The sequence below is a fragment of the Bufo bufo genome, chromosome 1 (assembly GCF_905171765.1).
Source record: "Bufo bufo chromosome 1, aBufBuf1.1, whole genome shotgun sequence".
NCBI lineage: Eukaryota > Metazoa > Chordata > Amphibia > Anura > Bufonidae > Bufo > Bufo bufo.
This window is the reverse complement of record NC_053389.1, coordinates 843,237,266-843,253,591: the sequence shown is the minus strand read 5'-3', so window position 1 is coordinate 843,253,591 and position 16,326 is coordinate 843,237,266. Positions and strand designations below refer to the sequence as shown.

Below are 16,326 nucleotides of genomic sequence, written 5' to 3'. Positions count from 1 at the left end.
CAGGGGGCTATCACCAGCTACCCTTAAAGTGCAATCTCTGCTTGTCTCAACAGAGCTATTTCACAAGACCTCCTTATCAAGAGATTCCTGAAGGGAGCCTCAAGATTAAAGCCTACAGTAATCAGACCTATCCCTGTTTGGGATTTATCGGTCGTGCTCAGGGGGTTATCATCTCCCCCCTTTGAGCCCCTAGAGGAGACGGGATTCAAGTTCCTGACCTGGAAGATCACCTTCTTGTTGGCTGTTACCTCTGCAAAGCGAGTTGGGGAACTCCAGGCTTTTTCTGCCTTTGAGTCTTATACAAAGTTCCTGCAGGATCGGGTACTTCTCAAATTTTTGCCTACTTTCATCCCAAAGGTTCCTTCCTTTGACAATATTAACCAGGTGATCTCCCTGCCAACGTTGGCTCCACCCCCCTCCTCTGAGGAAAGAGGGCTCCATACCCTCGACATTTCGAGATGTCTTAGCATTTACCTGGAACGCTCCAAGGTATTTAGGAAGGATGAAAACCTCCTTATCCTTTTTTCCGGTACCCATAAGGGGAGGAAAGCCTCTAAGCCCTCCATCAGTCGCTGGATTAAAGAGGCAATTCGGGAGTCTTATATGTCTCAGGGCTTGGAGCCACCTGAATTTGTAAGGGCCCACTCTACTCGAGCAGTGGCCACTTCTTTTGCAGAGAGAAGCTCGATCCCATTGGACGTGATCTGTAAGTCAGCTTCTTGGAGTTCTCACAGTGGCACACAAATTTCCCCCCCTTTTTTAGTAATTGTGGTTATTTTTGTCTACTTGTAATTACACGATGTCCGGAGGGTCACTCCCCTCTTTATTGGGGGCAGGGCGTGTATATGTCAGTTTTTTATTATTTCATTAAAACTTCCACCTGTCCTAACCAGTCCACAGGGGCAGAATGCCCCATCTGTGCCACTGTTAGGACTAAGGGAAAACAAATTATCGTTAGAAATTAGCGATTTTATATACACAGCTGAGATTGTTATGCTGTTTTATTACTGAATGTTATTATCACTTTAGAACACGATTGGGTGAATATGTAAGGGGAGGATGTGACCTTTCTGGGGGACAACCCCTCAACCAATCCGGATTGAATGTTACACCTATATAAGTATTGAGCTTCACTTGTAAAACACATGTAGCTGAGAAAGACCTGTGTGTCCAGACGTTGCTGTACCCTTTCAGTGTGATTAAACGCTAAGCTTTGATTCAAGAACAAGAGGGCCGCGACTTTTCTGAAGTTTTTTCTACGTTTGAGGGGTCCCTGAGGCCGGGAGCTGACGCCACGAGCAGAGCCGCCATACCACGGACTATGTGTTCCAGGAAGTGGTGCTGTCCTATTCCATTTATTATGTGGAGCCCTCGGGAAGCACTAGGAGCATCCATCAACGGAGGTACCCAGTCGGGGTGCTAGGAGATCCGTTACAATACTATTCTGTACTATACTGTGCTGTACTGTACTATACTGTGCTGTACTATACTATACTGTACTATACTGTGCTGTACTATACTATACTGTACTATACTATACTGTACTATACTATGCTGTACTATACTATGCTGTACTATTCTGTGCTGTACTATACTGTGCTGTACTATACTGTGCTGTACTATACTATACTGTACTATACTATACTATGCTGTACTATACTGTGCTGTGCTATACTGTACTATACTATGCTGTACTATACTGTGCTGTACTATACTGTGCTGTACTATACTGTGCTGTACTATACTATACTGTACTATACTATACTATGCTGTACTATACTGTGCTGTGCTATACTGTACTATACTATGCTGTACTATACTGTGCTGTACTATACTGTGCTATAATATACTGTACTATACTGTGCTGTACTATACTGTACTATACTATGCTGAACTATACTGTGCTGTACTATAATATACTGTACTATAATATACTGTGCTGTACTGTAATATACTGTACTATACTATTCTGTACTATACTGTGCTGTACTATAATATACTGTGCTGTACTATACTGTGCTGTACTATACTGTACTATGCTGTGCTGTACTATGCTGTCCTGTACTATACTGTGCTTTACTATTCTGTACTATACTATACTGTACTATACTGTGCTGTACCATACTGTGCTGTACTATGCTGAACTATACTATACTGTACTGTCCTATACTGTACTATAATATACTGTACTATACTGTGCTGTACTATACTATACTGTACTATACTGTACTATAATATACTGTACTATACTATTCTATACTATAATGTGCTGTACTATACTGTATTATACTGTACTATAATATACTGTACTATACTATACTGTACTAAACTATAATATACTGTACTATAATATACTGTACTATACTATACTGTACTAAACTATAATATACTGTACTCTACTGTGCTGTACTATACTGTGCCGTACTATAATATACTGTACTATAATATACTGTACTATGCTATACTATAATATACTGTACTGTACAATACTGTGCTGTACTATAATATACTGTACTATTATATACTGTACTATACTATAATATACTGTACTATTATATACTATACTGTGCTGTACTATACTATACTGTCCTATACTATAATATACTGTCCTATACTATAATATACTGTCCTATACTGCACTATACTATAATATACTGTACTATACTGTACAGTACTATAATATACTGTCCTATACTATAATATACTGTCCTATACTATAATATACTGTCCTATACTGTACAGTACTATAATATACTGTACTATATTATACTGTGCTCTACTACACTATAATATACTATACTATAATACTGTAGTATACTATAATATACTGTACTATACTATAATATACTGTACCATAATATACTATAATATGCTGTACTATACTATAATATACTGTACTATACTATACTGTACTATAATATACTATACTTTGCCGTATTGTACTGAGATTACGGAGGTGCAATGAGGGGGATTATAGGGGCAGTTTTCTCTACTTTTCTTACTCCCCAGAATGTTTCCGGGGGTCAGTAAAGCGGGGTCCACACTTCTGGGGGGCGGGGCCATACTCTGCCCCATTGTACCGGCACCCCCTCTGCTGCAGCCAGGAGCCCAGGAGAGAAGTCCTCTGTCATCTGCGGAGCCCTGACCACAAGACGCATCTCTGCTCCCTGAGAGCCCTGTACACACATGAGGCGGCATCACTGCGGCGGGGAATGTGCGGGGACACGGAGCACTGGAGCCGGCAGGGAGCGGAGGCCGCCGCCTGTGTTACCCTCCCGGGCTCTCCGCGGCTCCAGCTCCTCCCCGCAGCGTCCAAGCAGCTTCCTGCGGCCCCACCTTGTGGGAAAGAGCCCTGGGATGGGGACGAGGGCCGGGAAGAGAGGGAACGAGCCCCCGCAGCGGAGCCATCGGGCCGGATCCAGCCGGATGTGCAGAACGTCAGGCAGAGCGGGAGGACTGTGGCGGAGATCCCGGGGCCTGCTCCGGCCTCCTCCGCCACAGACGGCGACACACGGTGAGGGGGGATGTCCGGGAGGAGGAAGGCGCGGAGAAGGCGGCCTCTCCTGTCCGGTTCTAGCCGCTAAAGGGCTCTTCTCCCGGGCAGGGAAGCACAAGGGGAGAGCGGAGCTGCAGCCGGGCTGAGAGGGGTGAAGGCGGGGCCTGTGTCCAGTGTCAGCCAATAGACGCGCAGGAGGGCGGAGCTCGGCAGCCAATCACTGCGCAGCGCTCCACATATAAGAGGCGGCCCCGGCTCCGGCCTCAGTGTTTTCTCCAGGAGAAGTCTCTGTGTTTTCTCCCCACGTCTCACACGATGGCAGAGACCGCGCCAGCAGCCGCCGCTCCTCCTCCTCCTCCCGCCGAAGCGGCCGCCAAGTCCAAGAAGCAGCCGAGGAAATCCGCCGCGGCAGGGGGCGCCAAGAAAAGCAAGAAGCCGTCCGGTCCCAGCGTGTCCGAGCTCCTGGTCACAGCCGTGTCCGCCTCCAAGGAGCGCAGCGGGGTGTCTCTGGCCGCCCTGAAGAAGGCTCTGGCTGCCGGAGGATGCGATGTAGAGAAGAACAATAGCCGCATCAAGGTGGCCATCAGGGCTCTGGTCACCAAGGGGACCCTCACCCAGGTGAAGGGCAGCGGCGCCTCCGGCTCCTTCAAGATCAACAAGAAGCAGCAGGAGACCAAGGACAAGGCGGCGGCCAAGAAGAAGAAGCCGGCGGCGGCCAAGAAACCTGCAGCTACTGCGGCCAAGAAACCCGCTAAATCCCCGAAGAAGCCCATGAAGGCTCCGGCCAAGAGCCCGAAAAAGGCGAAGAAACCAGCCGCGGCCAAGAAAGCAGCCAAGAGCCCCAAGAAGCTGGCCAAGAGTCCGGCTAAGAAGGCGGCCAAACCCAAGGCTGCCAAGAGTCCGGCTAAGAAGGCGGCCAAACCCAAGAGTCCGGCTAAGAAAGCGGCGAAAGCCAAGAAGTAACCGGCGCCACCCGCACCTCTCCCCCAAAGGCTCTTCTCAGAGCCGCCACCTCCTCCTCAGACGAGCTCCACTCCGCCCTTCTGCCCTCGTTCTCCGCTCACAGCGGGTGGGGGCTCCGGCTCCTCTGCGGGCAGGAATAGGGGGCGGGTTAACCCTGTCAGCGCCGCTCTCTTCCGTCTATCAGGGCCTCGCTGCTCGGCTGATAACCGCCCCTCACTGCGCCCCGCCCTCTGCCGGTAGTGATGCCGCCGCTGAGTGTACTGTGCGTGCAGGGGGGTCGTGCGCTCTATCCCTGGACACCAGCGCAGCGATGGAGCCGCTCTTCTCCGCACAGTGAATACGGGACTGTTCTCCCCTTCTCCGGTGGGACGGTCGTGGGGAGCGGGAGAAGGCGGCCACTGACGGGTTAATAGTGAGCAGGCTATGGGGGCGGGGCTATAGAACTAGTACCTTGGCTTTTGAAATTCCCGCTCAATTACCGTCAGGTTAGAATTCAGCGGCAGTGGACTAGCTCCGCCCTCGGCTCATCTGAATGGATGGATGTGAGCCCCGCCCCTCCTTCTGCTCAGCTGAATGAATGGCTGTGAGCCACGCCCCTCCTGCTGCTCCGCCCCCGGCTCGGCTGATTAGATGAATGTGAGCCCCGCCTCCTCCGCCCCCCGCTCTTGCTCTCTCTTCCCCCCGCTCTTCTCAGAGCCCCCACCTTCTCTAGGACGGAGCTGCCGCATTGTGTGAACACATGGAAGCCTCATTATTCCCTCATTATAGACCACTGATCGGGAGGATGAGGGGAGTAGGGATTGGACACTGAGGAGGATGGGGGGAGTAGTGATTGGACACTGAGGAGGATGAGGGGAGTAGTGATTGGACACTGAGGAGGAGGAGGTAGTGAAGGACGAGCGGCTGGATGGATCCACAGAGCCGGGCACTCGGGGATACACCGGTGCTATGGGGGCGGCCGGCAATTGGTGGAGAAAAGGGGGCGTGTCCTCACAAGCCTTTCCAGGTCATCTGCTTCCTCATTGGCTGCAGGATTTGGCGCTGAAAACCGGATTTGTATTCAGCCAATCACAGAGGAGTTCTCCCTGCGCCATCCGGGTATAAGAAGTGACGGGCGGAGCGGGGCTGTCAGTCTCATCTGTACAGAGAAGAGGAAGATGTCTGGACGCGGCAAACAAGGAGGCAAAGTCCGGGCTAAGGCCAAGACTCGCTCCTCCCGGGCAGGGCTCCAGTTCCCTGTCGGCCGAGTGCACAGGCTCCTCCGCAAAGGCAACTACGCCGAGAGGGTGGGCGCCGGCGCTCCCGTCTACTTGGCCGCTGTGCTCGAGTATCTCACCGCCGAGATCCTGGAGCTGGCCGGCAATGCCGCCCGCGACAACAAGAAGACTCGCATCATCCCCCGCCACCTGCAGCTGGCCGTGCGCAACGACGAGGAGCTCAACAAGCTGCTGGGCGGTGTCACCATCGCCCAGGGAGGCGTCCTGCCCAACATCCAGGCCGTGCTGCTGCCCAAGAAGACCGAGAGCACCAAGTCGGCCAAGAGCAAGTGAGCCCGGCTCTGCTGCTGTGCCCCCCCCGGAACCAAAGGCTCTTCTAAGAGCCCCCCACTTGCTCTGTACGACTGAGCTGGCGATGCCGCTGATCTCAGCTGTGGAGGCGTCCGGGGGTCACACAGGGGCACTTACCGCTCCTGACCTGCTGCGAGTACGGGCAGACATTGCTGCTGTAGAGGGTTTGGCCGCTGAATTCTAACCGCACTGTAATTGAGCGGGAATTTCAAAATCCAGGAAATCAGCCAATCACTGTAAAGCACTTGTCCTATAGCTCCGCCCCCAGCAGCGCTGAGTGGAGATGGCGGGGGGCAGGGAGGATGGAGGCGGTTATCGGTCACGGTCAGCGAGTCCCTGATAGACGGGGGAGATACAGAGAGCGCGTTTAGAATAAAGGAACTGCTCTCACTAATTAGAGCGCTGAAAGGGTTAACCCGCCTCCTGTGAGCAGAGGTGGAGAATGAAGGGCGGAGTGGAGCTCGTCTCTGGAGGAGGTGGTGGCTCTGAGAAGAGCCTTTGTCGGGTGCGGGGCGCAGATCTAAGCCCTCTCCCCTCGGATCCTGCGGGCCAGCTGGATATCCTTGGGCATGATGGTGACCCGCTTGGCGTGGATGGCGCAGAGGTTGGTGTCCTCGAAGAGCCCGACCAGGTAAGCCTCGCTGGCCTCCTGCAGGGCCATGACGGCCGAGCTCTGGAAGCGAAGGTCGGTCTTGAAGTCCTGGGCGATCTCTCTCACCAAGCGCTGGAAGGGCAGCTTCCGGATGAGCAGCTCGGTGGACTTCTGGTAGCGCCGGATCTCCCGGAGAGCGACGGTCCCGGGCCGGTAGCGGTGAGGCTTCTTGACTCCGCCAGTGGCGGGGGCGCTCTTCCTGGCGGCCTTAGTGGCCAGCTGCTTGCGGGGAGCTTTCCCGCCGGTGGACTTACGGGCTGTCTGCTTGGTTCTGGCCATGGCTCTGCAGAGATCTGTACACAGCAAGAGAATGAGGTGAGGAACGGACCGTGCAGATCATTTATACTCCCGGCCTCGTCCTCATTGGCTCATGTAAACCACACCCCTACATCCCTATTGGTTTATTCGTACAATGATGTGCCCGCCAAAACTTCCGTTACCAATCATCGTTCACAAGAGGCGGAGCTCATCATATCCGCCAGTCCCAGCTGATGGGCGTGTCTCCAGGTAATAAGCCCCTCCTACATGAAGCGGGAGGTCAGTCCCTTCCCACCGCCTCCTCCTCAGACGAGCTCCACTCCGCCCTTCTGCCCTCGTTCTCCGCTCACAGAGGGCGGGGGCTCCGCTCCTCTGCGGGCAGGAATAGGGGGCGGGTTAAACCTGTCAGCGCCGCTCTCTTCCGTCTATCAGGGCCTCGCTGCTCTGCTGATAACCGCCCCTCACTGCGCCCCGCCCCCTGCTGGTAGTGATGCCGCCGCTGAGTGTACTGTGCGTGCAGGGGGGTCGTGCGCTCTATCCCTGGACACCAGCGCAGCGATGGAGCCGCTCTTCTCCGCACAGTGAATACGGGACTGTTCTCCCCTTCTCCGGTGGGACGGTCGTGGGGAGCGGGAGAAGGCGGCCACTGACTGGTTAATACTGAGCAGGCTATGGGGGCGGAGCTACAGAACAAGTACGTTACAGTGATTGGCTGATCTCTGGCTTTTGAAATTCCCGCTCAGCGGCCGTGGAGGAGCAGTCCATTACACACAGGGGACGAACCCGCTACAGCAGCAATGTCTGCCCGTTCTCGCAGCAGGTCAGGAGCGGCAAGTGCCCCTGTGTGTAATGGACTGCTCCTCCACGGCCGCTGAATTCTGACCGGACTGTAATTGAGCGGGAATTTCAAAAGCCAGAGATCAGCCAATCACTGTAAAGCACTTGTTCTATCGCTCCGCCCCCTTCTCCCTGCGCTGGTGTCCGGGGATAGAGCGCACGGCGGGGCTCACATCCATCCATCAGCAGATCACTACTGCCCTCAGTCTCCTCACTGTCTGATCACTACTCCCCTCATCCTCCTCACTGACTGATCACTACTCCCCTCATCCTCCCGAGTATACGATCACTACTCCCCTCATCCTCCCGATCAGTGGTCTATAATGAGGGAATAATCCGCCTAGGACATGAGGCTTCCATGTATTCACACAATGCGGCAGCTCCGTCCTAGAGAAGGTGGGGGCTCTGAGAAGAGCGGGGGGCGGAGCAGCAAGAGGGGCGGGGCTCACGGGCAAATAACGGCTGCGGGGTCCAGAGCTCTGCTATTGGCTGGAAGAGCTCAGGATCTCGTCCCTCATTTGAATTTCCCGCCTATAGTTGAGCTGCTGATTTACAGGAGGAGCCGGTCATGTAACCTGTACCAGCGCCGCTCATTGGCGGGACGGATTAACCCCTCAGTCTCCGGGCACAGCTCGTCTCGTAGCTGCGGTGGAGAACACCCGGGGCTCGGGATTTACACAGATTATTGGGGGGTTTCTGTATTGTAGACCTCCGGCTGTACTGAGCACCAGGGCGCCGCTGATCTCCTGATGTGCGGGCGGTGTTAACCCCTCAGTGGCATTGAAGCTCCTCCCCGGGAAGATGTGGGCGGCTCTGAGAAGAGCCTTTGTGCTGTGAGGACGGAGGAGGCGGCAGCATTAACCCCCGAAGCCGTAGAGAGTGCGGCCCTGGCGCTTGAGCGCGTAGACCACGTCCATGGCGGTGACGGTCTTCCTCTTGGCGTGCTCGGTGTAGGTGACGGCGTCCCGGATGACGTTCTCCAGGAAGACTTTCAGCACCCCGCGAGTCTCCTCATAGATGAGGCCGGAGATGCGCTTGACGCCTCCCCTGCGAGCTAGGCGGCGGATGGCAGGCTTGGTGATGCCCTGGATGTTATCACGGAGCACCTTCCTGTGCCGCTTGGCGCCGCCTTTCCCGAGCCCTTTCCCTCCTTTACCGCGACCAGACATCTTCTAGGTGTGAGGAGCAGAGAGCAGTGACTGCTCAGCCCAGAGCCCTCCTTTATATGGAGCATGGGCGGACCTGAAAGAGAACTGGGGGCGGGGCTGTTCCTGAACTCCAGGCCCCGCCCTCCAGCTCTGATTGGCTGAGCTCAGAAGTGCTGGTGGTTTTCATTTTCCAGCCTGTAAATTACATTATATTAAAGGCTCTATATTATATTATCAACCTCAACATTATAGTACAGCCTCCACATTACATTATAGCCTTTACATTCTATTACAGCCTCCATACTACCAGCCTCTGCATTACATTGTAGCCTCCACCTTACATTACAGCCTCCACATTACATCTATGTTTCTATTACAGCCTCCATATTACATTACCAGCCTTCATATTACCAGCCTCTACATTATATTACAACATCCATACTACCAGCCTCCACATTACATTATCAGGCTGCACATAATATCACAGCCTCCACATTACATTACAGCCTACACATTATATTCCAGCCTTCACATGATAGTACAGCCTCCATATTATATTACAGCTTCCACATTATATTATCAACATCAACATTATATTACAGCCTCCATATTTTAAGCCTCCATATTACATTATAGCCTCCACATTACATCACAGCCTCTATATTATCAACTTCAACATTATATTACAGCCTCCATATTTACAGCATCTTCATTATATTACAGCCTCCATAATAACAGCCTCCACATTACATCACAACCTCCATATTATATTATCAACCTCAACAACATATTACAGCCTCTACATTACATTATAGCCTCCACATTATATTACAGCCTAAAAATTACCAGCCTCCATGTTACATTACCGGCCTCCACATTATATTACAGCCTCCGTATTACCATCCTCTACATTACAGTCACTATGCTACATTACCAGCCTCCACATTATATTACAGACTCCATATTACCGTCCTCTACATTACATCACATCCTAAACATTACACCCTCCATACTAACAGCCTCCACATTACATCACAGCCTCTACATTATATTACAGCCTTCATATTACCAGCCTCTGCATTACATTACAGCTCTCACATTATATTACAGCCTCCATATTATATTATCAACCTCAACAACATATTACAGCCTCTACATTAGATTATAGCCTCCACATTATATTACAGCCTAAAAATTTCCAGCCTCCACATTACATTACAGCCTCCATGTTACATTACCAGCCTCCATATTATATTACAGCCTCCGTATTACCGGCCTCTACATTACAGTCTCCATGTTACATTACCGGCCTCCACATTATATTACAGACTCCATATTACCGTCCTCTACATTACATCACATCCTAAACATTACATTACAGCCTCCATACTACCAGCCTCCACATTACATCACAGCCTCTACATTATATTACAGCCTTCATATTACCAGCTTCTGCATTACATTACAGCCCTCAAATTATATTACAGCCTCCATATTACCAGCCTCCATATTATATTATCAACCTCAACATTATATTACAGCCTCCATATTTTAAGCCTCCATATTACATTATAGCCTCCACATTACATCACAGCCTCTATATTATCAACTTCAACATTATATTACAGCCTCCATATTTACAGCATCTTCATTATATTACAGCCTCCATAATAACAGCCTCCACATTACATCACAGCCTCCATATTATATTATCAACCTCAACAACATATTACAGCCTCTACATTACATTATAGCCTCCACATTATATTACAGCCTAAATATTACCAGCCTCCGCATTACATTATAGCCTCCATGTTACATTACCGGCCTCCACATTATATTACAGCCTCCGTATTACCGTCCTCTACATTACATCACATCCTAAAAATTACATTACAGCCTCCATACTACCAGCCTCCACATTACATCACATTATATTACAGCCTTCATATTACCAGCCTATGTATTACATTATAGCCTCCAAATTATATTACAGCCTCCATTTTACCAGCCTCCACATTACATCACAGCCTCCATAGTATATTGTCAACCTCAACAACATATTACAGCCTCTACATTACATTATAGCCTCCACATTATATTACAGCCTAAATATTACCAGCCTCCACATTACATTACAGCCTCCATGTTACATTACCGGCCTCCACATTATATTACAGCCTCCGTATTACCGTCCTCTACATTACATCACATCCTAAAAATTACATTACAGCCTCCATACTACCAGCCTCCACATTACATCACATTATATTACAGCCTTCATATTACCAGCCTATGTATTACATTATAGCCTCCAAATTATATTACAGCCTCCACATTACATCACAGCCTCCATAGTATATTGTCAACCTCAACAACATATTACAGCCTCTACATTACATTATAGCCTCCACATTATATTACAGCCTAAATATTGCCATCCTCCATGTTACATTACCGGCCTCCAAATTATATTACAGCCTCCGTATTACCAGCATCCACATTATATTACAGACTCCATATTATCGTCCTCTAATTTACATCACATCCTAAACATTACATTACAGCCTCCATACTACCAGCCTCCACATTACATCACAGCCTCTACATTATATTACAGCCTTCATATTCCCAGCCTATGCATTATATTACAGCCTCCATATTACCAGCCTCCACATTACATCACAGCCTCTATAGTATATTATCAACCTCAACAACATATTACAGCCTCTACATTACATTATAGCCTCCACATTATATTACAGCCTAAAAATGTCCAGCCTCCACATTACATTACAGCCTCCATGTTACATTACCAGCCTCCATATTATATTACAGCCTCCGTATTACCGGCCTCTACATTACAGTCTCCATGTTACATTACCGGCCTCCACATTATATTACAGACTCCATATTACCGTCCTCTACATTACATCACATCCTAAACATTACATTACAGCCTCCATACTACCAGCCTCCACATTACATCACAGCCTCTACATTATATTACAGCCTTCATATTTCCAGCCTATGCATTATATTACAGCCTCCATATTACCAGCCCCCACATTACATCACAGCCTCCATAGTATACTATCAACCTCAACAACATATTACAGCTTCTACATTACATTATAGCCTCCACATTATATTACAGCCTCTATATTACCAGCCTCCATGTTACAGCCTCCGTATTACCGGCCTCTACATTACTGTCTACATGTAATGCATATTTTGCCAATCCCCTGCCCATTGAGATGGGGGGTCACCGTTTGTGGCCTTCATCTACTGGAGGATGGCTGCCAGGGCGACGTTCCATGGCGCACATTCCTACCAGTGGTGGACAGATGTGGATTAGCGCGTGCGCCGCCGGTGGAGGACCCCGTGCTGCCTATTGAGGAGGAGGCTGAGATGTCTCTTTACGGCATTATTGGAGGACGATGTCTCTGCCTTCTGTGTCTGTAAGGCTAGCCCAGAGCGCTGACCTCTAGAAGTCCTCCTCCAACAGAACGGTCCCCTGATATCCCGGCACCAGTAGTATGGGAAGCAGACAAAGCCGCGGCCAGAGGATAGCTGATCTCCATAGGCAGAGAGACTGTCAGATCCCAGCAGTCCAGCAGGAGACCCACCGTCCCTGGCGGCAGCCTCCCCCGCTCGCAGCTGCCCCGCTGCCATTCTGCTGCCATCTCTACGTCTGTGAAGCCTTCCTTCTCTGCTCATGGAGACATCAGAAGCCGCGAGCCGCGCAGTGATGAGCGAGCGCTCGGCCGAGTAGCGCCATGCTCCAGTCTCCTCCCCGCACGTCTGGCGCCTTCTTAGCAGCCAATAACCATGCAGTATCGCCATCGGCCATGTTCTCTCCTGGCATCACAGTGATTGGCTGGCCGGAGCGCGTCCTGCTATATGGCCCCCGGTCACGGGCTCGGCTCATTGCCGGTCAGGGAGGGAGATCGGGGTCGCACATTACTCTTCTCAAGACCTTTCAAAGACCCAAAAGTCTTTTTAATTGGCAGCAATTTCAAGGGCAGATTTGCACTTTTTATATATTTTTTATTGACACAAACCCCTCTTCATTGTCTCTCCTACTAGAAGGCGTCTGACTTCTGCCGTCTGTGCAGCACCTTCTGTGTATCCGGCAGAGAGCGGAAGAAGAGCCCTGAAAACAGCCGTTTGTGCCCCAGAATCTGACCACATTGTTGCTGCCAGCTGTTTAACCCATTCATCTCCGTGCTCTGCATTAGAATACCGTCTGAGCGCTTCAGGCCATATATTGGGAGAAAGTGAGAATCAGCATAGACACAAATTCCACTGAATCTGCACCCAGTTTTCCTGTCTGCGCTAGAAACCGTTAATGGCGGCGCATTGCATCTCTGCCCCGTATATTGGGAGTAACATAGTCCTAGATATAACCGCCATCATACAGCCGTGTCTGCAGATGACAGTAATCTGTGGCTACAATACTGTCCCGGATCTGTTCTGTCTCATATACCGCCCTGCACCTGAGGACGGTCTGTTGTGGGCAGTAAAAAGTCCGTCAGTATGAAGAAGGCCAGCACTAAGGGACGGGGGAGTGGGCGTTATGCTGATGGTTCAGGCAGAGGTCGTGGCACTGGGCGCAATGACACTGTGCCCGCTGCCGGGCACCAAAAAGAAGTAATAAAACCGTACCCAGCAACTAACCCCTGCAGATCTATGGAAACCATCCTCTCCATACTCAGTCACTTTGGTTCCCTGTCCAGTTTTACAGTGAACCCCTCCACATCTCAGGTCCTACATATTGGCCTCTCACCCCCTGTTCTCTCGTCCATCCAGAAGAACTCCCCCTGTAACTGGCGCACCCAACAACTGACATGTCTTGGGGTGAAGCGCACTCCCTGTCTATCTGATTTATATACAATGAAGTACAAACCACTTCTGCAGCGTACTCAAGTTGTGTTTAGAAATGTTCCTGGGTGTTGTAGTGCAATAGACACTAACCTGGTACGGCTGACTCTCTGCAAGGGCAGGTGATGATGAGAAATGTTCGTGACGCCAGTGCCAATTAAACGGTGGCACGCCGTTTGCTGATAGCAGGAATAACTGAGGAACCACGTTATGTTAAAACAGAACTCCAACTTTAGTAGTTTTCATATAGGGACATTAACGGAAGCGCAGTTCCTTTGCATACAGTCGATTTGTCAATACGGTTGATGCAGGCAATATATATATGTATATAGCAAGGTGACTTCAGAGTGTTAAACACAGGACTTGCAGTACAGGCAGCTTGCACTCTATTCCTGTCTGATCCTGGAACATAGAAACTCTTCTCCAAGGTCCAATGCCCTAGCTCTGGCATATATCCTTGGCTTTATCTCTAACAAGTACCTCCTCTGTTGTCTTGAGTACCTCTTGCTTTCCTGAGCTTGCCTCTGTCTCCCTCTCAGCTTCTGGAAACTTCTGACTTCCCAGGCTGTTTAACAGTGGTCTTCCTGCTTCTGCATATATAGATTCAGGAGGGGAACCTTCTCCTTGGATTTGGAACCCGGTTACAGGGACTACAATACCCTCTCCTGGTCCGCAGGCTTCAGGCCTGGACTTGTCTCTGACATAGTCTAAACTCCAACTCCTGTAGACTGACTTTAGACTAGACTATGAACCTCAGACTCCTTAGACTGACTTTCCCTTCCCTGACTGGGCCTTATATAAACTAGGGCTCCCTAGCTCCCTCTAATGACTAAGAGCTGGAATGACACCCCTAGCAGGCCTGTACATGCAAGTTTCACAGTGACAGGGAAATACATAGCATTACATTTAATTACATGTTATAACCAACCTCCCCATAAATAAGGGGACATGACAGCACAGCAAGTACCCTTTTGTAGTGACGGGCATTACAGCCCCCGTACACTACATACCCCACTGCTTTAAGCTGAGTACGACCTCATACTCCATCAGGGCTCGCCCAACTGGAATCTCTACCTGAAACAGAAAAGACACATGCAGGCATACATATATGTAATTCATCTGCATTTACATTCACATCAGGTCCAATTGATAAAGGTGAAGGGTGATGACAAGGGGCGTCGTTCTCTTCTCTCAGGATAGTGAATGGAACGGGGGCGCTGACCTGGCACAGCGTAACATTATAACCAGGATAGTCCATGACAATGAATAAGTCCATATTAGAACAGCGAAATAGATAAAACAGTATAAAAGTCCTTGGAGGCTCAAAGAACAAACATGAGTCCGTACCCAGGTTACTTTCCTATTAAATCACAGAGGCTCTCATGCGGTGGAGTCCATCTCTGGGCACATTTCCTTTTAAAAGAGCAAAAATCTCAGAGGCTCAGGTTCTTTTGAGTCTGTCTCCGGGCACGGTTCCTTAGTATGAAGTTGCACAATAAAACGACAGCAAAGGCAAGTGCTGTGATACCCCTGATCAACCTGAAAAGGGGGTGAAGGGTAAAAGGTGCAACAAAGGAACAGGCACAACTTGGCGTGGGGTAGCAAAAGCAGGCAGGAGGTCCTGGAAACAAACTGGGCTCCGTTGACTTTAATACTTCAGTGGTCAACACCCACCACTGAGCCGTGGATAAACTGGCAGCAGCAACAAACGACCAGTAAACATAGGACTCCTGTCCTGAAAGGGTTAACAACATAATTCCTGGGTGGAATAAATCAAAGGCCTAGCAGGCTGATTCACAGGGGTATGTCATAATTACCCGGCTCTGCTGGCAAGTACGGCCTGTAGTAGTCCTCTACAGGAGGATGTGCCCACATAACTGTGTTAGGGGGCAGCTGCAAGGTAAAGGGGCCCCTAATAGGTATTGGCCCCATAGGCCTAGGGGTAAACCCTTGGGTGGACCGTACTGGTCCCGGCATGATGATCGTGGGATGTAAGGCAGTTGGTACCGCCGCCGCAAGCGGTCCGGTGGGCTCTGTGCAGCAATTCACAGCAACAGTGGGTCTTCTTTGGGGTACCGACGGAGCGGTGGTAGCAGAAGGTGGTCTACGGGTGGTGACAGGCACCCTTACCTCGTCCTTCTTCGGCGGCGTCCGGATCCTGGCGGTCGCGATCTTGCGCAGCTCCCGCAACTTCTCCTCCAGCCGGACAATCTGTTCACCGATGCTCTCCGCGTCGGAGTCGCTGTCATCTGCTTACGCCGCCGGCGCAGGTACAGTCAACGATGGCGCGGACTCGGCCGCTGCAGGTTCTGGTGGTGCATCGGGTCTCCGACCCCTCCGGATGTTCTCAAAGGTATTGCGAAGTCCTTTTAAGTTTTCCATATCTTGTATAGTCTTCTCCCGACGGGGCAGCTCGGGGGAAGGATAGGGGCTCACCCATTTTTCCAACACGGTTGGCTGCCAGAAGACGTTAGGCCCAATGAAGGAGCTCCGCTCCTGGAAGGCGTGATGGGCCGGCTC

At 50.4% G+C, this 16,326-nt stretch overlaps 2 protein-coding genes across 2 annotated transcripts in view; one reads left to right on the top strand and one right to left on the bottom strand.

Annotated features, from left to right (window-relative positions):
• Positions 1-8,943, bottom strand: part of LOC120990679 — a 44,756-nt gene extending 35,813 nt beyond the window's left edge. Inside the window, exons 1-2 of the mRNA XM_040419589.1 lie at positions 8,665-8,943; positions 6,617-7,000 (exon numbers count right to left, since the gene is read on the bottom strand). Of these exons, the coding sequence (XP_040275523.1) occupies positions 6,617-7,000; positions 8,665-8,943 (663 nt within the window). The remainder of the gene's footprint in view (positions 1-6,616; positions 7,001-8,664) is intronic.
• LOC120986741 (histone H2A type 1) lies at positions 5,358-6,017 on the top strand. The gene has a single exon (XM_040415454.1). The coding sequence runs from the start codon at positions 5,617-5,619 to the stop codon at positions 6,007-6,009; it is 393 nt and encodes a 130-aa protein (XP_040271388.1). The 5' UTR covers positions 5,358-5,616; the 3' UTR covers positions 6,010-6,017.
• Positions 8,944-16,326: the final 7,383 nt, after the last annotated feature.